This window comes from Oncorhynchus tshawytscha, linkage group LG09 (genome assembly GCF_018296145.1).
Source record: "Oncorhynchus tshawytscha isolate Ot180627B linkage group LG09, Otsh_v2.0, whole genome shotgun sequence".
Lineage (NCBI taxonomy): Eukaryota > Metazoa > Chordata > Actinopteri > Salmoniformes > Salmonidae > Oncorhynchus > Oncorhynchus tshawytscha.
In genome coordinates this window covers 11,649,635-11,672,686 of record NC_056437.1, presented here as the reverse complement: position 1 = coordinate 11,672,686, position 23,052 = coordinate 11,649,635, and the positions used below count along the sequence as shown (strand labels likewise).

At 44.2% G+C, this 23,052-nt stretch overlaps 1 protein-coding gene across 1 annotated transcript in view; it reads right to left on the bottom strand.

The window, feature by feature from the left end:
• The window catches only part of LOC112257370 (inactive tyrosine-protein kinase PRAG1), a 45,367-nt gene that overhangs the window by 5,068 nt on the left and 17,247 nt on the right, over positions 1-23,052 (bottom strand). Inside the window, exons 4-5 of the mRNA XM_024430884.2 lie at positions 6,955-7,121; positions 980-1,749 (exon numbers count right to left, since the gene is read on the bottom strand). Of these exons, the coding sequence (XP_024286652.1) occupies positions 980-1,749; positions 6,955-7,121 (937 nt within the window). The remainder of the gene's footprint in view (positions 1-979; positions 1,750-6,954; positions 7,122-23,052) is intronic.

The following is a 23,052-nucleotide window of genomic DNA, read 5'->3' as shown; positions in this document are numbered from 1 at the left end:
CTCCTTCACTCGTGCTGCCAAACATACCGTTGTAAAACTGACTAACCTACTGATCCTTGACTTCGGTGATGTCATCTATAAAATAGCCTCCAACACTACTCAACAAACTGGATGCAGTCTATCACAGTGCCATCCGTTTTGTCACCAAAGCCCCATACACTACCCACCATTGCGACCTGTACGCTCTCGTTGGTTGGCCCTCGCTTCATACTCGTCTCCAAACCCACTGGCTCCAGGTCATCTACAAGTCTCTGCTAGGTAAAGCCCCACCTTATATCAGCTCACTGGTCACCATAGCAGCACCCACTCATAGCACGCGCTCCAGCAGGTATATCTCTCTGGTCACCCCAAAAGCCAATTCCTCCTTTGGTCGTCTTTCCTTCCAGTTCTCTGCTGCCAATGACTGGAACGAACTACAAGAATCTCTGAAGCTGGAGACTCATATCTCCCTCACTAGCTTTAAGCACCAGCTGTCAGAGCAGCTCACAGATCATTTATTTATCTTGCTCCTTTGCACCCCAGTATCTCTACTTGCACATTCATCTTCTGCACATCTACCATTCCAGTGTTTATATTGCTATATTGTAATTACTTCGCCACCATGGCCTATTTATTGCCTTAACTCCCTTATCTTACCTCATTTGCACAAACTTTTTGTTTTCTTTTGTGCTACTGTATTATTGACTATGTTTTGTTTATTCCATGTGTAACTCTGTGTTGTTGTATGTGTTGAATTGCTTTGCTTTATCTTGACCAGGTCGCAGTTGCAAATGAGAACTTGTTCTGAACTAGCCTACCTGGTTAAATAAAGGTGAAATAAATAAATAAATAAAAATATCAAAGCACTACATGACAGCTTTGGCCCCAAAAAACAGAGAGACCGGTCTCCATTGGGAAAGTGGTCTTCTAACCTAAATGGGACTTCCTGGTTACATAAATAAAAGCTATAGAGATGAAAGGGAGCCAGTGTTCCAGTTACCTTGACTGCGTAGGAGTTGGATGGGTCTGAGGCGCAGGCAGCAGAGTAGTAGACACCGTCTCCTGCATTACAGCTGGCCTTGTTACAGGTCAATTTGAACAGGGACCAGTTGCTCTCATCAAACCTCAGCGGGTTCTTCTGGCTGCGGGTGAAGTGGTCCTCACACTTCAGAGCCAGGCGGCGCAGCGATTCAGCATATAGGCCTCCCAGCTTGGAGTAGATCCCCTCTCTACTGTCTATGTTACTGAGCAGGGTCTGCAGCTGCAGGCCGGAGCCCAGGGTGGGTCCGGAGGACGAGAGGTGGGGGGCGCTGAGCTGGGGGGAGGAGGAGGTGGTGATGCTGCCTCGGCTGTGACCCCCTAGTCGGCCCCGAACTTTCAGGGGTTCGTCCAGGGTCCGGGAGCGCAGGGGGTGTCCCAGAGGGGTGTGACAGCGCTCTAAGGACTCAGAGGAGGAATAAATGGCCCGAGGGTCCATGGGGGAGGATGGAAGGCTGGACAGGGATGGGATGTCAGGACGGGATACATTACTCTCAGAGCCACCGGTGAAAGGGAAGCAGGGGTAGGCCCGGACTAAGGGTTTCCCTACCATGTTGTCAGGGGCGGATACGGCGCGATTCACCATTTTCTTTTCGGGTAGGGGCGGTGGCTGCAGCTGGTTGGACAGGGTGTTGCTAGAGAATGGGTCCGCGTGAGGAGACCCTGGGGATGAGGCCATCGGGCTTCTGGGAAATGGCGAGGTGCACGACAGACGAGGGGCATCATGGGAACCTGCAGAGAGAGATGCAATACATCAGTATTCATGTTGAACATCACACTGAGACGTAACACAGACACAAGAGAAGATATTATACTAAGAAAATGTTTTCTATCCTGAAACACATGACTGGAGAACTACTAAAGGAGTCAACACTTCTCTGCTCAAACAACTTAAAAAAGCACAAATCAAATTGCCACAGCACAGATAAAACTTGTTCAAAATAACATCACACTACTAAATCTTCACCGATTTACAGTATGCGCGTTTAAGTGAACACACACACCATAAACAGGATTAGTATAGAACAGGTACAGTCGGTCACCAAGGGTTCAGGCTGATACAGAAATAAGCAGAGTGAGGAGATTACTAGCGACAGTTAAGTCAGTTACTGTTTAACTAGAAGAGCTAGTGCCTCAGGTGCCTGTACTGATTCTTATAAATTGGAGTGTTGTGTCCCAGTGCCTCTCTAGCCATAAAGCTATATTACCTCTTACCCACATAACTATAGTACATTACCCCCTTACACACCTATAGTGCATGACCCCTTACACACCTATAGTGCATGACCCCTTACACACCTATAGTGCATGACCCCTTACACACCTATAGTGCATGACCCCTTACACACCTATAGTACATGACCCCTTACACACCTATAGTACATGACCCCTTACACACCTATAGTACATGACCCCTTACACACATATAGTACATGACCCCTTACACACATATAGTACATGACCCCTTACACACATATAGTACATGACCCCTTACACACATATAGTACATGACCCCTTACACACATATAGTACATGACCCCTTACACACATATAGTACATTACCCCTTACACACATATAGTACATTACCCCTTACACACATATAGTACATTACCCCTTACACACATATAGTACATTACCCCTTACACACATATAGTACATTACCCCTTACACATATAGTACATTACCCCTTACACACATATAGTACATTACCCCTTACACATATAGTACATTACCCCTTACACATATAGTACATTACCCCTTACACATATAGTACATTACCCCTTACACATATAGTACATTACCCCTTACACATATAGTACATTACCCTTCACACATATAGTACATTACCCCTTACACATATAGTGCATTACCCCTTACACATATAGTACATTACCCCTTACACATATAGTACATTACCCCTTACACATATAGTACATTACCCTTCACACATATAGTACATTACCCCTTACACATATAGTACATTACCCCTTAAACATATAGTACATTACCCCTCATCTGTAAACTATTATTAAGAGCTACTTACAAATCAGTGCATTCAATGAAGGTAGGTAAAACAACCACATGTCAATCACTGAAGTAAAACCTTCTAAATAACCTTTGAAAATCACTGATAGTACCGATAAACAGTAAATACATTAGCATACCCTCACCCATAAATCTACAGTACATTATCCACACCCCAACAGCATCTGACTGGGTGGCAGCAGCTCAGCAGGCTATTCGTAGTAGCTGCACCCATCCTGTCACCGTGGCCCTCCCTATAATGGCTTAGTCATATCAGTCAGCACACACACACACACACACACACACACACACACACACACCATCTATTCAACGTTCCCTCGGAGGGTGTAGTGACAAGTTTAGAGTGAGTTGGTGCACAATTTAAGGTTCAAGATGGTCACGGTGTCTGCCATGCTGTACCATTAGGAAATAGTGAATTAAAGAGTAGACTATAAAGAATGTGAAACTCCACAGTCTTCCCCAGAGAGACAGATAATTGTGTGGTTGTTGATGGTAAAGGCTGCATAGATAGGCTGTGCTCCCAATGCGACACTAAATGAGTAGGTTTCCAGGGGGGAAATCTAAAGGAAAGATTGCATGTATGCATGGAGTGGCAAAAGCCCTTATTTTCCTAGTTATCACAGTCCCATAATTATCTCTTCAAACACTTCCCAGGAAGTGAGGCAATTACAGACTGTCTGGGAGTCACTGACTATGTCCCAATTCGCACCCTATTCCCTATGTAGTGCAATAGTTTTGAACAGAGTCGTATCGGGCCCTGGTCAAAAGAAGTGCACTAGATAGGGAATAGGGTGCCATTTGGGCCGTATCCACTGGGCTTTAGACCATATATGGAGAGATGAAGACGGGTGACGCCAAACCAAACAAAGGTGCGTCAGACCTCAGTCAACTGCGTGCAGGGTCACACACACTCTTTGTGGAAAATGACATCTCAAAACAAAGGCTGACAGATGTACACACACTCTGTCTAAAAGAGGAAACTATGTATTTTACTATAACCTTTATAAACCTCATATCTGTTACTACAACCTCATATCGGGGCTGCAGGAAGCCTAGTGGTTAGAGCGTTGGGCCAGTAACCGAAAGTGTGCTAGATCGAATCCCCAAGCTGACGAGGTAAAACTCTGTCGCCTCTCTCAGCCTATTGTGGACAGTCTGAGCACTGATGGAAGGATTGTGCGTTACTGGTGTAACTCGGGCAGTTGTTGTTGCCATCCTGTACCTGTCCCGCAGGTGTGATGTTCGGATGTACCGATCTTGTGCTGGTGTTACACTTGGCCTGCCACTGCGAGGATGATCAGCTGTCCATTCTGTCTCCCTGTAGCTCTGACTTAGGCAATTTATTGCCCTGGCCACATCTGCAGTCCTCATGCCTCCTTGCAGCATACCTGAGGCACGTTCACGCAGATGAGGGACCCTGGGCATCTTTCTTTTGGTGTTTTTCAGAGTCAGTAGAAAGACCTCTTTAGTGTCCTAAGTTTTCATAACTGTGACCTTAATTGACTACTGTAAGCCGTTAGTGTCTTAACGACCGTTCCACAGGTGCATGTTCATGAATTCTTTATGGTTCATTGAACAAGCATGGAAAACAGTGTTTAAACCCTTTACAATGAAGATCTGTGAAGTTATTTTTACAAATCATCTTTGAAAGACGGTCCTGAAAAAGGGATGCTTCTTTTTTTGCTGAGTTTATTTGGTATTTTTGGTATTGTTTTAGCTGTTGTGAAAGCAGAAGCTACTCTAGACAAGAACAGAACTATATGAATTTAAAAATGGCACTCATAGCCTACAAATAAATACACACAAAATAACTAGGTTAAAATGCTATAACCTCATATGTTACTATAAAGTCACCTGTTACTTTAACCTAATATCTGCAGTAGCTGTTAGTATAACCGTAATAACCTCATCTCTGGGCCTTTTCCCTCTTCTCATTGTTTTCTCACTTTCCACCTAGTTAGATGCTTCTGGTAGAACCATTTGACTGCCACAAATGGAAAAACAGGCAAATGTCAAACAACAACCAACCAATTCCTTCCTGTTGGTGGTGGTGGTTGTTAAATGTAAGGCACCGGTGTTTTTCTGGTCAGGTCACATGGTGTAAGGGTACGTTTTTCCTTACCAAATTTACCCCCCCGGACCAACTCTGGGGCACCATACCAACAGCACCAGATATGATATGTGTAGTTGCTCTCAAAACAACGTTGTTTTCTCACAGATCTCCTGGCCCTAGTTATATGTCCCGGTGGGTGGCTATAACAGTTACCAGAATCAGAGAGGGCTCTGTTGGAGTCTCCAGGCAAGCTGTCGAAGGGGGCTTTAACATTTACTCACCAGAATCAGAGAGGGCTCTGTTGGAGTCTGCAGGCAAGCTGTCGAAGGAGGCTATAACATTTACTCACCAGAATCAGAGAGGGCTCTGTTGGAGTCTGCAGGCAAGCTGTCGAAGGAGGCTTTAACATTTACTCACCAGAAGAGAGGGCTCTGTTGGAGTCTGCAGGCAAGCTGTCGAAGGAGGCTTTAACATTTACTCACCAGAATCAGAGGGGCTCTGTTGGAGTCTGCAGGCAAGCTGTCGAAGGAGGCTTTAACATTTACTCACCAGAATCAGAGAGGGCTCTGTTGGAGTCTGCAGGCAAGCTGTCGAAGGAGGCTTTAACATTTACTCACCAGAATCAGAGAGGGCTCTGTTGGAGTCTGCAGGCAAGCTGTCGAAGGAGGCTGAATCAGAGAGGGCTCTGTTGGAGTCTGCAGGCAAGCTGTCGAAGGAGGCTTTAACATTTACTCACCAGAATCAGAGAGGGCTCTGTTGGAGTCTGCAGGCAAGCTGTCGAAGGAGGCTTTAACATTTACTTTGTTGGAGTCTGCAGGCAGAGCTGTCAGAAGGAGGCTTTAACATTTACTCACCAGAATCAGAGAGGGCTCTGTTGGAGTCTGCAGGCAAGCTGTCGAAGGAGGCTTTAACATTTACTCACCAGAATCAGAGAGGGCTCTGTTGGAGTCTGCAGGCAAGCTGTCGAAGGAGGCTTTAACATTTACTCACCAGAATCAGAATCTGCAGGCAAGCTGGCTTTAACTTTACTCACCAGAATTCTGTTGAGTCTGCAGGCAAGCTGTCGAAGGAGGCTTTAACATTTACTCACCAGAATCAGAGGGGGCTCTGTTGGAGGCAGGCTGTCGAAGGGGGCTAACATTTACTCACCAGAATCAGAGAGGGCTCTGTTGGAGTCTGCAGGCAAGGGAAGGAGGCTGTAGGCTGTTGAATCAGAGTCTGTTGGAGTCTGCAGGCAAGCTGTCGAAGGAGGCTTTAACATTTACTCACCAGAATCAGAGAGGGCTCTGTTGGAGTCTGCAGGCAAGCTGTCGAAGGAGGCTTTAACATTTACTCACCAGAATCAGAGAGGGCTCTGTTGGAGTCTGCAGGCAAGCTGTCGAAGGAGGCTTTAACATTTACTCACCAGAATCAGAGAGGGCTCTGTTGGAGTCTGCAGGCAAGCTGTCGAAGGAGGCTTTAACATTTACTCACCAGAATCAGAGAGGGCTCTGTTGGAGTCTGCAGGCAAGCTGTCGAAGGAGGCTTTAACATTTACTCACCAGAATCAGAGAGGGCTCTGTTGGAGTCTGCAGGCAAGCTGTCGAAGGAGGCTGTAGGCAGGCTGTCGAAGGGGGCTTTAACATTTACTCACCAGAATCAGAGAGGGCTCTGTTGGAGTCTGCAGGCAAGCTGTCGAAGGAGGCTTTAACATTTACTCACCAGAATCAGAGAGGGCTCTGTTGGAGTCTGCAGGCAAGCTGTCGAAGGAGGCTTTAACATTTACTCACCAGAATCAGAGAGGGCTCTGTTGGAGTCTGCAGGCAAGCTGTCGAAGGGGGCTTTAACATTTACTCACCAGAATCAGAGAGGGCTCTGTTGGAGTCTCCAGGCAAGCTGTCGGTGGAGGCTGTAGGCAGGCTGCTGCTCCCCAGGCCACGGAGACTGTTGGTCAGGCTCTCGACAGAGCCCTGCTGGCTGCAGTGGTCCAGCTCCACACTGCTCTGGCTCATCTTACCAGACACCCTGCAGAGAGCGTAACAGAGGATATTACTCTGGGGGAGGATGTTTGGTGCCTTATCTAATTTCCATAACCAGGAAGTTAACACAACGGCTTCCCACCATTAAAAACAAATGACCACTGTTATCAAAACCGTCTGATGCTCACACGGCTTACAAACACCTAACAAAATGTCTCTATTGCAGCTCTCAACAATAACAGACAGTGTTCGTTCTTACAACTTGTTAAACCGAACATGTTAGTTCTCTTGTGTAATTTCAGCGAACAGGTAAAGTGTGTGTGTGTGTGTGTGTGTGTGTGTGTGTGTGTGTGTGTGTGTGTGTGTTGTGCTGCCTGTCAGTTTTGCTTCAGGCTGAGAGACAGTTCTTTACAATCTATCATTGTCTCTGTGAGCCAAACATCTAGTTTCCCCTCCATCTCATGAGATGGTTCAGCCACTACATGAGGTAAACTGCCTCCACTCTTCACAAGAACACATGAAACGTCAGATACTAGTCTCACTTCCTCTTGGAAGAGGAACACTCTTCTGGCTGAGTGAATGCTTGTTATTGCTGTGTCTCTTAAAGGAAAAATTCATCAAAAATCTTTTGGTATTTTGTTCATTCGTCCACTAATCGATAGAGACAAAATGTTTTCAAGATATTGAACTTTCAAGAAGCAAAGTGTCACTTGTCAGATCATCATGATATACATTTTGAGACAGTATCAACAGTGGACTAATGAAAAAAAAAAGACCAAAAAGATAGTTTGAGTGTAGTTTCCCTTTAAGATAAATAATAATAATACAGTCTTCTCAGTGCCAAGTCATGAAAAAGAGACAATACATATACTTCCTGGAGCTAGGGAATAATAATGACGTTTTTGAAAATGTCTTCCACTTTTCCATTAGAGTAATTTCCCTGCCAACATCCTACACTGTACCCTAAACATATAGAGGAATCCATTTGTTGCTTTCCCATGCCATGATAGCTCCTATCTGAATGTAAAGGAGCCCCTGATACCCTCTGGGGGTAGTTTTCCTAATCATGTGGTCCAATTAGGCTGAGTGACAGGCTAGGCAAATCTGAATCTCATTGCTGTTCAATTGCTTCATTCTAGCTGGTTAATGGGTCAAACTGAGCATTCATCTCAGCTCAGATTGACTGGCTCCATTGCTCTATCCACTAGGTCTTTAAACTTCAATCACACCGTAAATCCCCTCAACAAACAGCAGTGCAGGTGTGTGTGTGTACCCTCATACATGAGCAGAGCAAAATCCACGACCATTTGTCAGACCAAACAAAGGCGTATGATGATGAGACGGTGGAAATGAGACGGAGACATATGGTAATAGACAATGGGTGTGGGTGTGTGTGTGTGCGTGTGTGCCGTCTCATTTGTATTGTAGGCTATAGCATAAATCACCTTCAAAAATAAAATTGCAGTGTATGGAGTAATCCATCTCCATTTGTTTGGAGCTCAGTACTTACAACTAATATGTAATAAGTAAACAGTGCTATGGAACTGTTGACACATATCATTTAAAGAAGCATCAGGGTTGAGGGGAGTGTGAGTTACGGTCTCACCGGCTTGATAAAAAAAAGAAACATTTCCTGAGTATATTTTTTCAAAACCTTGTTTCTTATGATTTATTTATTTTTTTGATTTATTTTTTTATTTATTTATCTTTATTTTACCAGAAGAGAATGGCTAGCTAGTACCTTGTCAGGTGACTTTTCCGGTTAAAACGCTAACCACTAGGCTACCCTGCCGCCCCATGAATGTGGTATTCAATCCGTCTCTTTAGTTGTACATTTCTCCTGTCTGATGATCATGTGAATAATAGTTTTGATAAAAAAGGTTATTTTCCCAAACAATAACAATCTTTGAAACCTTGTTTATCATGGCATTGCTTCCATTAGATCTTCAGGTAGATATCGTTCTGATAAATAGCCAGTACCAGACTGTTTGAGTAAGTGTACATTCACATCTACCTTGAATGTAAAACAGTTCATCACATCTGACATCAGATCAAGATAATAATACCAGCGGTTTCATCTCTTTCAACCAGCACTATACTGTAACATATAGCATATACACTGAGTGTACAAAACATTAGGTACACCTTCCTAATATTGAGTTGCACTGCCTTAATTCATTGGGGCATGGACTCTACAAGGTTTTGAAAGCGTTCCACAGGGATGCTGGCCCATGTTGACTCTAATTCCTCCCACAGTTGTGTCAAGTTGTCTGGATGTCCTTTGGGTGGTGGACCATTCTTGATACACACAGGAAACTGTTGAGCGTGAAAAACCCAGCAGTGTTGCAGCTCTTGACACAATCAAACCAGTGCGCCTGGCACCTACTACCATACCACCTTCAAAGGCATCTTTTCTCCTGGCCATTCACCCTCTGAATGGCACACATACACAATCCATGTCTCAATTGTCTCAAGGCTTAAAAATCCTTCTTTAACCGGTCTCCTCCCTTCATCTACACTGATTGAAGTGGATTTACCAAGTGACAACAATAAGTGATCATAGCTTTGACCAGTATTTAGCTGGTCAGTTTGTCATGGAAAGAGCAGGTGTTCCTAATGTTTTATAAATTCAGTTACTACCACTACTACTGCGTAACATATATTTTAAAAAAAACATTTCTCTCCCAGGTCATAAACATTTCCATTGAACAATGAAACAAAACAATTCAGACAATTGTGTGCATGAAAGAGGAAGTGGAATAGGGAATAGGACCAGAGAAGGACAGCTCTGGCTGAAATAGATTACTGAGAACATGATTTCTGTTTACAGAGAAAAGGGTGACCTTGGCAAGTAGCAAAGAGTGGTTGAGGATGATGAGGGTTAGATACAGAGTGGTTGAGGATGATGAGGGTTAGATACAGAGTGGTTGAGGATGATGAGGGTTAGATACAGAGTGGTTGAGGATGATGAGGGTTAGATACAGAGTGGTTGAGGATGATGAGGGTTAGATACAGAGTGGTTGAGGATGATGATGATGATGAGGATTAGATACAGGGATTAGGATTAGATACAGAGTGGTTGAGGATGATGAGGATTAGATACAGAGTGGTTGAGGATGATGAGGGTTAGATACAGAGTGGTTGAGGATGATGAGGGTTAGATACAGAGTGGTTGAGGATGATGAGGGATACAGAGTGGTTGAGGATGATGAGGATTAGATACAGAGTGGTTGAGGATGATGAGGGTTAGATACAGAGTGGTTGAGGATGATGAGGGTTAGATACAGAGTAGTTGAGGATGATGAGGGTTAGATACAGAGTGGTTGAGGATGATGAGGATTAGATACAGAGTGGTTGAGGATGATGAGGGTTAGATACAGAGTGGTTGAGGATGATGAGGATTAGATACAGAGTGGTTGAGGATGATGAGGATTAGATACAGAGTAGTTGAGGATGATGAGGATTAGATACAGAGTAGTTGAGGATGATGAGGGTTAGATACAGAGTGGTTGAGGATGATGAGGATTAGATACAGAGTGGTTGAGGATGATGAGGATTAGATACAGAGTAGTTGAGGATGATGAGGATTAGATACAGAGTAGTTGAGGATGATGAGGATTAGATACAGAGTAGTTGAGGATGATGAGGATTAGATACAGAGTGGTTGAGGATGATGAGGATTAGATACAGAGTGGTTGAGGATGATGAGGGTAATCAAGTACTCAAACAGACTTCAAAGCTCAATCTGTAACCATTGCCTATTTGGTGGAATGTGCTTTGTGGCTGACTGAACAGGCAAGTGAAATTTAGTCTCAAAGACAACGTTAACTTGCTTTGACTCACGTGTTCCGTTTGCACCAGAAGCGTAACCTGATTTTTTTTTGGATAGGCCTAGAAAAATTTGGATAGGCATTTTTTCTACTTGTTTATTACATTTATTTTGCGATGTGCACCATATATGATTTTGTAATATAATCGTTTTATACTAGTGTATAGCACTTGGAGCAACCTAGTTACATATACAAATCATGACCTATCCCAGCATATTAAAATAAGACAGTTGCCAACAACATAAAACTCATCTTCAGGTGCACTTCAATCTTGATGGGCAAACAAGCCTATATTTGGTGTTACCATGTATACCACAGCTGGCAGTAGTACTCTAAAAAGGTACCTTCCCTTTAGTAGACGTATCAATAAGTCGTGACCTACATCACAAGGTGCAGATGGCGAGGATTTGAGTTGAATGTGGTGATAATTTCATCATAATCCAATGGATCTGTCAGTTGACGCTCTAAAGACAACAAACTGAAGTGGTTCAGTCGGGCGCTTGTCATTGATGTGTGCTGATTTTTTAAAATCCAAGTTGTTGTTGAGAAAAGACTCTCCACACTGCATGATGTCATTGGACGTGTGACAATGATCCTTAACAGAGAGTTTATATTAGGGAAAATATCATCAGGGCAGCTGTCAAGTACACTCATTATGGAAGAAAAGTCACCCTTTCCCATGTTCATTTTGCGACTCAACTGCTGAATAAAAACAGTGAATTCAGCATCCTCACTTGATTTTGCATAATGATCGCATATGGTCTTCATCTGCTCTTTCAGGCCACAAGTTTGGGATTCTTTGGAAAAGGAGGCTGCCACTTGCATGATCCCATATGTGTCTTCGTGAAATCTTGAGTTTAACTCCGTAATCTGTCGGTCTAGAATATTGTTCCATAGTTGCCTCAGGTCACTGTCACTCTTGATGCTGGATGTTTTCCCTAATGAAGTTGTGACTACACTGTCTGCCAATTTTACAGGCAGTTTTCAATGCCGTGACCCGCTCACATCCCAATGACTAATATCACCATCATCATCATCTCTTCAGTTAGTTTAGAACTTTATCAAAGTCTCCCCCTGAGTTCTCTGAACGTAGAAAAGCTGCTTTTGAGGATTTCAATTAAACCAACAGTCTGTCACAGATAATGTAGAGCTTTGTAATTCCTTCGTAGCAAAATCACTAGTTTCAAACAATTTACTAAACGTGACTAACAGGAATAAAAACTTATTCTGGATTTGTTGTAAGAGGACATCGGCTTCTAATGTGGTTTGTCCACAAGCCTCTGAAAAACTTGCAAGAACCTCAAAATGACATCTAGCTGTAACAGCACTTCACTCACAGACCCTAATTTTGAACTCCACTGTACATCCGTGGATCTTCCTAGCTCGATACATGGTCTATCGGGATGCAACTCTTTCTGTTCTTCTATGAATCCAGCATGTCTGTGGGATCCACTCATAAATGTGTGTAGCTGGTTTACTGTGTCAAACAAAAAGGTACTGACATGTCCCGACACTTTTGCCACGGTGCACAGAACCAAATTCAAAATGGTGGGAGATAAAATGCACATATATCGCTTGCTTAAAAGGTTTGCTTTAGTAGGACATGTACCCCTCTGTTTCCTGACATGACTGAAGCGCCAACGAAACATAAACCCACACAGAGTGGGATCCAAATCCAAGGGGTTGCAACACTTCCAAGTATTTTCAGAGAAATTCCTTGTGTAGACAAATCAGCGGTTTCCATAAACCCAACAGCTCTATCTTTAAATCATTCCAGCATGAATGTATCGGATGCACACAGCAATAAGTTCAGGTTTAGATTGATCTTTATATTCATCTGCTGGTATGGCAAAATATGTGGGAAGGCGCAGAATGAACTTCCATCTTTTATCCTGCACAGTAACAATGATGCTGCACACTCCAGCAACTCGTTCTGAATTTCAGGGCTCATAAGCGTGGCATTGCGAGGTAGCTCATTAAGCCTGTTTTGTACATCTCCAGAGCATGATGCTGCCACCACCATGCTTCACCATAGGGATGGTGCCAGGTTTCCTCCAGACGTGACGCTTGGCGTTCAGGCCAAATAAATCAATCTTTGTTTCATCTGACCAGAGAATCTTGTTTCTCATGGTCTGAGAGTCTTTAGGTGCCCTTTGGCAAACTCCAAGCGGGCTGTCGTGTGCTTTTTAGTGGAGGGGCTTCCGTCTGGCAACCCTACCATAAAGGCAGAGTGCTGGTAGAGTGCTGCAGAGATGGTTGTCCTTCTGGAAGGTTCTCCCATCTCCACAGAGGAACTCTAGAGCTTTGTTAGAGTGACCATCGGGTTCTTGGTCACCTCCCCGACTAAGGCCCTTCTCCCTGATTGCTCAGTTTGGCTGGGATGCCGGCTATAGGAAGAGTCTTGGTGGTTCCAAACTACTATTTAAGAATGGAAGAGCGGTGTTCTTGGGACCTTCAAAGCTGCAAAAATGTTTTGGTAGCTTTCCCCAGATCTGTGCCTTGACACAATCCTGTCTCGGCACGCTACGGACAATTCCTTCAACCTCATTGCTTGGTTTTTGCTCTGACATGAACTGTCAACTGTGGGACCTTATATAGACAGGTGTGTGCCTTTCTAAATCATGTCCAATCAATTGAATTTACCACAGGTGGACTCCAATCAAGTTGTAGAAACATCTTAAGGTTGATCAATGGAAAACAGGAAGCACCTGAGCTCAATTTTGAGTCTCACAGCAAAGGGTCTTAATACTTATGTAAATAAGGAACTTATGTGACTTGTTACAGCATTCAAAAGGTTGCTTGTTCAAATCCCCGAGCCGGCAAGGTGGAAAAATCTGCAGTTCTGCCCTTGAGCAAGGCAGTTAACCCCCAAAACAACTGCTCCCCGGGCACGGATAACGTGGATGTGGATTAAGGCAGCTCCCCTCTCTGATTCAGAGGAGTTAAATGGAGAAGATGCGTTCAGTTGTGCAACTTCCCTGTTCCCCCAGAGTCCATGCAACTCATTACGGCAAATTTTACCATAACAAAGGGGTTGAATACTTACCAACTCAAGATATTTCAGCTTTTAATTTAAATGGTAAACATTTCTAAAATCTTAATTCCACTTTGATTTTATGGGGTATTGTGTGTAGTAGGTCAGTGACACAAAATCTCAACTTAATCCATTTAAAGATGTAGGCTGGAACAACATTTTTGGGAAAAAGTCAAGTGGTGTGAATAGTTTCTGAATTGTAAATATTAATATCCATAGGAGATCTGTGCTGCTATAAACAGCAATAGAGAAGCCATCTCCTATAATTATACATAATGACATTATTATACAGAACATTCTAGCTAGGGTTCCTGTTTTCATTAATGTCTCAGAAAATCCAATACATACCTAGAACTGACTGTTGTTAATCAATACAGGGAAAGCAGAGTGAATGTTATGAAGTAGTAGTAGCAGCATAATCAGCATCATCTTCCTCCTCCAATATGCTACCCTCCCACTATTGACCTAAAAAAATTGCCTTCCTGTAGCCTCCTCCCAAGCATCACTTCAGAATCAACTAGCTAGGCTGTTAACTAAACATGGTGTTAGGCTAGAACAGTGGTTCCCAAACATTTTATGGTCCCGTACCCTTTACAACATTCAACCTCCAGCTACATACCCCCTCTAGCACCAGGGTCAGCACACTCTCAAATGTTGTTTTTTGCCATCATTATAAGCCCCCCTATACATTTATTAAACATAAGAATGAGTGTGAGTTGTCGTCACAACCCGACTCGTAGGAAGTGACAAAGAGCTCTTATAGGACCAATAACTCACCACAGGTTAATGAGAAGGGTGTGCTTGAAAGAATGCACATAACTCTTCAATGTTGGGTCATATTGGAGAGAGCCTCAGTCTTAAATTATTTTCCACACACAGTCTGTGCCTGTATTTAGTTTTCATTCTAGTGAGGGCCGAGAATCCACTCTCACATAGGTACGTGGTTGCAAAGGGCATCAGTGTCTTAACAGTGCGATTTGCCAAGACAGGATACTCTGAGCGCAGCCCAATCCAGAAATCTAGCAGTGGCTTCTGATTAAATTCAAATTTCACAGAATCGCATGTTGCAATTTCGATGAGGCTCTCTTGTTCAGATATCGGGAAGTGGACTGGAGGCAGGGCATGAAAAGGGATAACGAATCCAGTTTGTGTTGTCCGTTTCGGGAAAGTACCTGAGTAATTGCGCACCCAACTCACTCAGGTGCTTTGCTGTATCACATTTGACATTATCCGTAAGCTTGAGTTCATTTGCACCGAAAAATTATACAATAATGGAAAGACCTGTGTGTTGTCCTTGTTAATGCAGACAGAGAAGAACTCCAACTTCTTAATCATAGCCTTAATTTTGTCCCGCACATTGAATGTAGTTGCGGAGAGTCCCTGAAATCCTAGATTCAGATCATTCAGGCAAAAAAACCATCACCCCAGATAGGCCAGTCGTGTGAGAAACTCATCATCATGCAAGCGGTCAGACAAGGGAAAATTATGGTCAGTAACGAAAGCTTTAAGCTCGTCTCTCATTTCAAAGAAATTGTGTCAATAGTTTGCCCCTTGATAACCAGCGCACTTCTGTATGTTGTCAAAGCATTACATGGACGCTGCCCATATCATTGCATAATGCAGAAAATACATGAGAGTTCAGGGGCCTTGCTTTAACAAAGGTAACCATTTTTACTTTAGTGTCCAAAACGTCTTTCAAGCTGTCAGGCATTCCCTTGGCAGCAAGAGCCTCTCGGTGGATGCTGCAGTGTACCCAAGTGGCGTCGGGAGCAACTGCTTGCACGCGCGTTACCACTCCACTATGTCTCCCTGTCATGGCTTTTGCACCATTAGTACAGACACCAACATGAGCAGCAGCTACGTTTGGCTACATACGAACCATTAGTGGAATTCCCAGAAGAGAGTAATGGTGAATGTGATTGGATGTTAATTATATGACTAGACTACCTGTATTTGACATTGTGTTGGTATTTCACTGAACACTAGATGATGTCATTTTAGGCAGTGAAACAAGGCTACTCAGGCGAGAAAATATAAAAATGGCCCGTTTGAAAATGTGAAAAAAATAAATGTGAATCACATTTTTATTTGTCACACCCCCAACGGCATTGCGCGTACGTACCCGTTTGGGAATACCTGGGCTAGAGGATAGAAATACAACGTTAACACAGCCTAATGAGCGTTACCTGCTGTGGAGAGTACTGAACCGCACAGTACTGAACCGCACAGTACTGAACCGCACAGTGGCACAGTACTGAACCGCACAGTCACGTGCGCCGACTACAACAGGTGAAATACAGTGAAATGCTTACTTACAGGCCCTAACCAAGAGTGCAATTTTTAAGTAAAAAATACGTATTAGGTGAACAATAGATAAGTAAAGAAATAAAAACAACAGTAAAGACAGTTAAAATAACCATAGCGAGGCTTATTACAGTAGTGAGGCTATATACAGGCACTGGTTAGTCGGGCTAATTGAGTACTGAACCACACAGCACTGCTCGCACACTTTCTCTTTATAGCCGAGGGTCTCTATTCAGTCTGTCAAGCAGAAGTGTTACAGACACCGAGATAGAAATGTAAAGGTCATTTCGGATTGAGCCGAGATACAATTTCATATGATCTCCGTGGGCCTAGTGAAGAATTGTCATATCACTTTTATCATGTATTACGTTTTAATGAGGCATCAACACAACCAGTCGTGATGTTTTCATCCGATTGTCAAACAAACAATCATTTAAAAAAAAAGGGCGCTCCTGTAGGTTACCCGCACACGTTTGTCCACTCATAAAATAATTCCAGCATCAAAACACAGTGCACTGTGCATCTGCAGTTTGATGAATAGAAAGAGACCTCTGTTACAAAACACCTAAATGTGTATTATGTCATTCATACACAATTGATGCATCCACTGCTGTCCCCACGCGTCTTGGCCACTCATCCTCCGCCTTGGCAAAGTGTTCTCGTCAAACCACAATGCAATTTGGAGCATGTGCCACCCTGGCCTCAAGTCAATTCGTACATTTTTCATGCAGCTGACATGCGGTAATGTTAATAGTGTAATATAGTTATTGGCATTTTCTGTTAGTAATTGTGATAGGCTCACGTTTTAATGGTACGGCGTACCCCCAATATTTATTTTGCCGGGAAGCCGTGCCGGACCGGCTTACTTTCACCTGTACAAATGCGGATTCTCTTGCTGTTGCATGCAGGGTAGTTATTATACTATGGTAGAAGAATAGTGACCATTGTTTCATCAACGGTCGGGTCACACGGACAAGGGGCGGGGTCACACGGACAAGGGGCGGGGTCACACGGACAAGGTCCTTGCTGCCAAGGATATTAACGTACAGCCACAGGGCTCTCCTTCCTTCACTCTTTCTCCCTCCCAATTTCTGAGTTCTCAAGGACTAGTCATGCTACCCAGATGGATATATCCCATTGAACATTCAGATACACCCCTACATCCTTCACCCCATCACCTCCAGCTCATCAGATGACTAGGGCTGATCCCAAATGGTACCCTATTCCCTAACCCTGGGCTCTGGTCAAAAGTAGTGCACTATAAAGGGTATAGGGTGCCATAGGGCTCTGGTCAAAAGTAGTGCACTATAAAGGGTATAGGGTGCCATTTGGGAAGCAAACTGTAAGCTCCACATCCACAAGCCATGGAGGAATAAACCTGGGAGGGAGGGGTGATGGCAGCCTATGTAAATCAGACAGGAGATGCCTGTATCTATCTGGGCAGCTGGCAGAAGGACATGGTTTCACACACAGTGCTGGAGGGCCAGGAGTCAGAGAGAAGAGAGGCTGCCTGACCTATGAGGAACTTCAACACTTTTCTGATGCATTGCAGTCACTTCAAATCAATACGTCCTTCAACTTGAAATACTGTCAAAAGTACTGTCATCGCATTAAAAAAAGCAAACATTGGCCGTTGATTACATCACTGAGTGAGGTCGCAGATTCTTATAATTATTATGGTGAGGTCGCATATTATTATATATATTTTTTATAGCAAAATGGAGTCGCAGAGAAAAACAGTTTGGGAACACCTATTGTAGACAGTCAGCACCATATAAGCTTCTGTAAGTTACAACAATGCAATACACAGTACCTGTTACTTGGCATCAAATCACTGTCTACTCTCGAGCAAGTCAAAAGCAGTAGACAGATGGTCAGGCTAAAAGGTGTCAATCAGCTCCTACCGGAAACCATTATTAGTTGATTCAAAAGCTCTAAAAGGATTCAGCTAAAAGTCTCGTACAGGACCTCACACTGAAGTACCAGCGAAGGTCCAGGCATGATGGACATCCGACATGATCCCAGATCTGACGGTCGCTTTCAGTCCATGAAGTAACAACTCTCTCTCTCTCAACAAGAGACGAGTGTATTTAAAGTGTCTCGCCATAGGAAAAGCAATGTCACCTCCTTGCCAGGGACAGTTTGGTAGTTGCCCCGGGCAACAATCTGCTCTTCCACTACCCCACTGAAAACACCCTCGTCCTAGAATATTGGTGCTGAGCGAATAGTGCTTTTTGAAGTCGGTTCGGATTCGTTTAAATTATTACAAAATAATCATGGTTTTCAATTTCGATTACTTAAAAAAAAAAAAAAAGCACTGTGCATTGTGGGTTGAATGCTGTAAAACAGACTGCCCATTATCACTTATTAACCATCATTTATTCACATTAATAAAATATATTTCAGTTGTGTATTTTACATTTGTTTTATTTGATGAATGTATTATTTAATTCCAAGTCATCAGCTCATCTCTATAGAGCTGCTGTCTGACAAAATCACTATTTAGTAGTTCATCAAAGTAAATAAGGCTGAATACCAACTATCAATCACCTAAATCATGTATTTTCAGGTAGCGATACCTCACGAAGCAACTGCTTTCTCAATCGCGCATGCTGTGTAAAAGAAACAGACCGGACAAGTAGACGTGCAATGGATTATGGTCATTGTAGTTAGTTTAGCACAGAAAACGTGGTAATTATGTAAAATATTGGCCTACATCGCACAGTTCAGGATTGATACAATTTATCTCTAGAAAAACAGAAAAAAACAGAATGAAATGGAATTCAAATTATTGAACCAACATGGTCCAACAAAAAAAAGCCAACATTTCCATTAAATATTCAGCACTACATAATAAACACACTATTTGGGGTAAGACTGTAGGCCACCTAAACGGTTTGGACCAACTGTCACTAAGGACAAAAGGACTGGTTCAAAAGTATCACCTAACAGGAGGATCTCACTGCGATCATGTTTGTTTGGTTCCTCACAGTGATCAAAAGAACTGTGATGCAACCATGAGAAGGACAGATTTCTGAACCATCTGTTTCTTTAAATGATTCATCACACAAAATGCTGCCTCGTTTGTGTTTGGTTTGCCCGTTTTCCTCCTTCACATCCCTGTGGAAATGCCAACATATCACTAGTTGAGTCTTTTCCCTATATAGTGCACTAAATTTGACCAGAGCACTATGGGGAACTGGTCAAAAGTAGTGCACTATATAGGGGGGGGACAGTGCCATTTGGGACACACTACACTGTATGTTTGTCTTCTACTTCCCTGTGTTACACTGTTCTCAAAGGCTTTTCCAAGACACTGTCTTTTCGGGATTTAGGTCTGTTCAAGATGTTTCCTGAATGTATTATGTGAACTGTGAGGTTGAATCTGCTGCCATGTTAACAGGACACTTCACTGTAGTCTACGTGAGGGCTGAAGCAGCTCCAGGGCGTTTGTTTAAAGACGATAAGCTTTCTGGCTTGGCCCAGGCAGGTCAGACCAAGACTACAGTATTACCCTCAACAGTTAAGCTCTGGGAAAACAAATAAGATCAGACTACCCAAAAGCAGGACATCGTTAGGGCACGTTCCCACATGAGTCTCTAGAAAGTGTATTACTACAAGCGCAGCAGCAGCATGCTAGCAATGTCATAATATCAAATAGGTGAGAAGCTTACTAGTATTACAACCCAAATAAAGGTCTGGGAAACACCATCAGAAACAGCGGTGACAGTGTTCCCTACAGCCAGCCAAACGCCATCAGAAACAGCGGTGACAGTGTTCCCTACAGCCAGCCAAACGCCATCAGAAACAGCGGTGACAGTGTTCCCTACAGCCAGCCAAACGCCATCAGAAACAGCGGTGACAGTGTTCCCTACAGCCAGCCAAACGCCATCAGAAACAGCGGTGACAGTGTTCCCTACAGCCAGCCAAACGCCATCAGAAACAGCGGTGACAGTGTTCCCTACAGCCAGCCAAACGCCATCAGAAACAGCGGTGACAGTGTTCCCTACAGCCAGCCAAACGCCATCAGAAACAGCGGTGACAGTGTTCCCTACAGCCAGCCAAACGCCATCAGAAACAGCGGTGACAGTGTTCCCTACAGCCAGCCAAACGCCATCAGAAACAGCGGTGACAGTGTTCCCTACAGCCAGCCAAACGCCATCAGAAACAGCGGTGACAGTGTTCCCTACAGCCAGCCAAACGCCATCAGAAACAGCGGTGACAGTGTTCCCTACAGCCAGCCAAACGCCATCAGAAACAGCGGTGACAGTGTTCCCTACAGCCAGCCAAACGCCATCAGAAACAGCGGTGACAGTGTTCCCTACAGCCAGCCAAACGCCATCAGAAACAGCGGTGACAGTGTTCCCTACAGCCAGCCAAACGCCATCAGAAACAGCGGTGACAGTGTTCCCTACAGCCAGCCAAACGCCATCAGAAACAGCGGTGACAGTGTTCCCTACAGCCAGCCAAACGCCATCAGAAACAGCGGTGACAGTGTTCCCTACAGCCAGCCAAACGCCATCAGAAACAGCGGTGACAGTGTTCCCTACAGCCAGCCAAACGCCATCAGAAACAGCGGTGACAGTGTTCCCAGCCAGCCAAACGCCATACAGCCAGCCAAACGCCATCAGAAACAGCGGTGACAGTGTTCCCTACAGCCAGCCAAACGCCATCAGAAACAGCGGTGACAGTGTTCCCTACAGCCAGCCAAACGCCATCAGAAACAGCGGTGACAGTGTTCCCTACAGCCAGCCAAACGCCATCAGAAACAGCGGTGACAGTGTTCCCTACAGCCAGCCAAACGCCATCAGAAACAGCGGTGACAGTGTTCCCTACAGCCAGCCAAACGCCATCAGAAACAGCGGTGACAGTGTTCCCTACAGCCAGCCAAACGCCATCAGAAACAGCGGTGACAGTGTTCCCTACAGCCAGCCAAAACAGGAGCTGTTGCCAAGACCAATTAGTTTAGTTTCCAATGTCAAATAATTAAAAGGAAAAGTCACTGGGATTTTTTTTATTGGGATCATCTTGATGCCTGAAATGATCTTATTCCCCAAGGACTTATATAGTATTAGGCAAAGTTAGACATATTGTAACACACACACAAGAATAGCACCACTACAGCTTCCCTGCAGGTTAAAACAAAGACATTAGATGTTGTTGAGATAGTAATCTACACAGTGAACCAGCACAGCCTTGTTGATCAAACGCCTGCATCTCTGAAAGGACTTGAGGAGTACACAGTTGTATTCTAAACCCTACAACGTCATCATGAAGTGCTTTGAGAGACTAGTCAAGGACCATATCACCTCCACCCTACCTGACACCCTAGACCCACTCCAATTTGCTTACCGCCCAAATAGGTCCACAGACGATGCAATCTCAACCACACTGCACACTGCCCTAACCCATCTGGACAAGAGGAATACCTATGTGAGAATGCTGTTCATCGACTACAGCTCGGCATTCAACACCATAGTACCCTCCAAGCTCGTCATCAAGCTCGAGACCCTGGGTCCCGACCCCGCCCTGTGCAACTGGGTACTGGACTTCCTGACGGGCCGCCCCCAGGGGGTGAGGGTAGGCAACGACATCTCCACCCCGCTGATCCTCAACACTGGGGCCCCACAAGGGTGCGTTCTGAGCCCTCTCCTGTACTCCCTGTTCACCCACGACTGCGTGGCCACGCACACCTCCAACTCAATCATCAAGTTTGCGGACGACACAACAGTGTTAGGCTTGATTACCAACAACGACGAGACGGCCTACAGGGAGGAGGTGAGGGCCCTCGGAGTGTGGTGTCAGGAAAATAACCTCACACTCAACGTCAACAAAACTAAGGAGATGATTGTGGACTTCAGGAAACAGCAGAGGGAACACCCCCCAATCCACATCGATGGAACAGTAGTGGAGAGGGTAGTAAGTTTTAAGTTCCTTGGCATACACATCACAGACAAACTGAATTGGTCCACCCACACAGACAGCATCGTGAAGAAGGCGCAGCAGCGCCTCTTCAACCTCAGGAGGCTGAAGAAATTCGGCTTGTCACCAAAAGCACACAAACTTCTACAGATGCACAATCGAGAGCATCCTGGCGGGCTGTATCACCGCCTGGTACAGCAACTGCTCCGCCCACAACCGTAAGGCTCTCCAGAGGGTAGTGAGTTCTGCACAACGCATCACCGGGGGCAAACTACCTGCCCTCCAGGACACCTACACCACCCGATGTTACAGGAAGGCCATAAAGATCATCAAGGACAACAACCACCCGAGCCACTGCCTGTTCACCCTGCTATCATCCAGAAGGCGAGGTCAGTACAGGTGCATCAAAGCTGGGACCGAGAGACTGAAAAACAGCTTCTATCTCAAGGCCATCAGACTGTTAAACAGCCACCACTAACATTGAGTGGCTGCTGCCAACACTGACTCAACTCCAGCCACTTTAATAATGGGAATTGATGGGAAATGATGTAAAATATATCACTAGCCACTTTAAACAATGCTAGCTAATATAATGTTTACATACCCTACATTATTCATCTCATATGTATACGTATATACTGTACTCTATATCATCTACTGCATCTTTATGTAATACATGTATCACTAGCCACTTTAACTATGCCACTTTGTTTACATACTCATCTCATATGTATATACTGTACTCGATACCATCTACTGTATCTTGCCTATGCCGCTCTGTACCATCACTCATTCATATATCTTTATGTACATATTCTTTATCTCCTTACACTTGTGTGTATAAGACAGTAGTTTTGGAATTGTTAGTTAGATTACTTGTTGGTTAT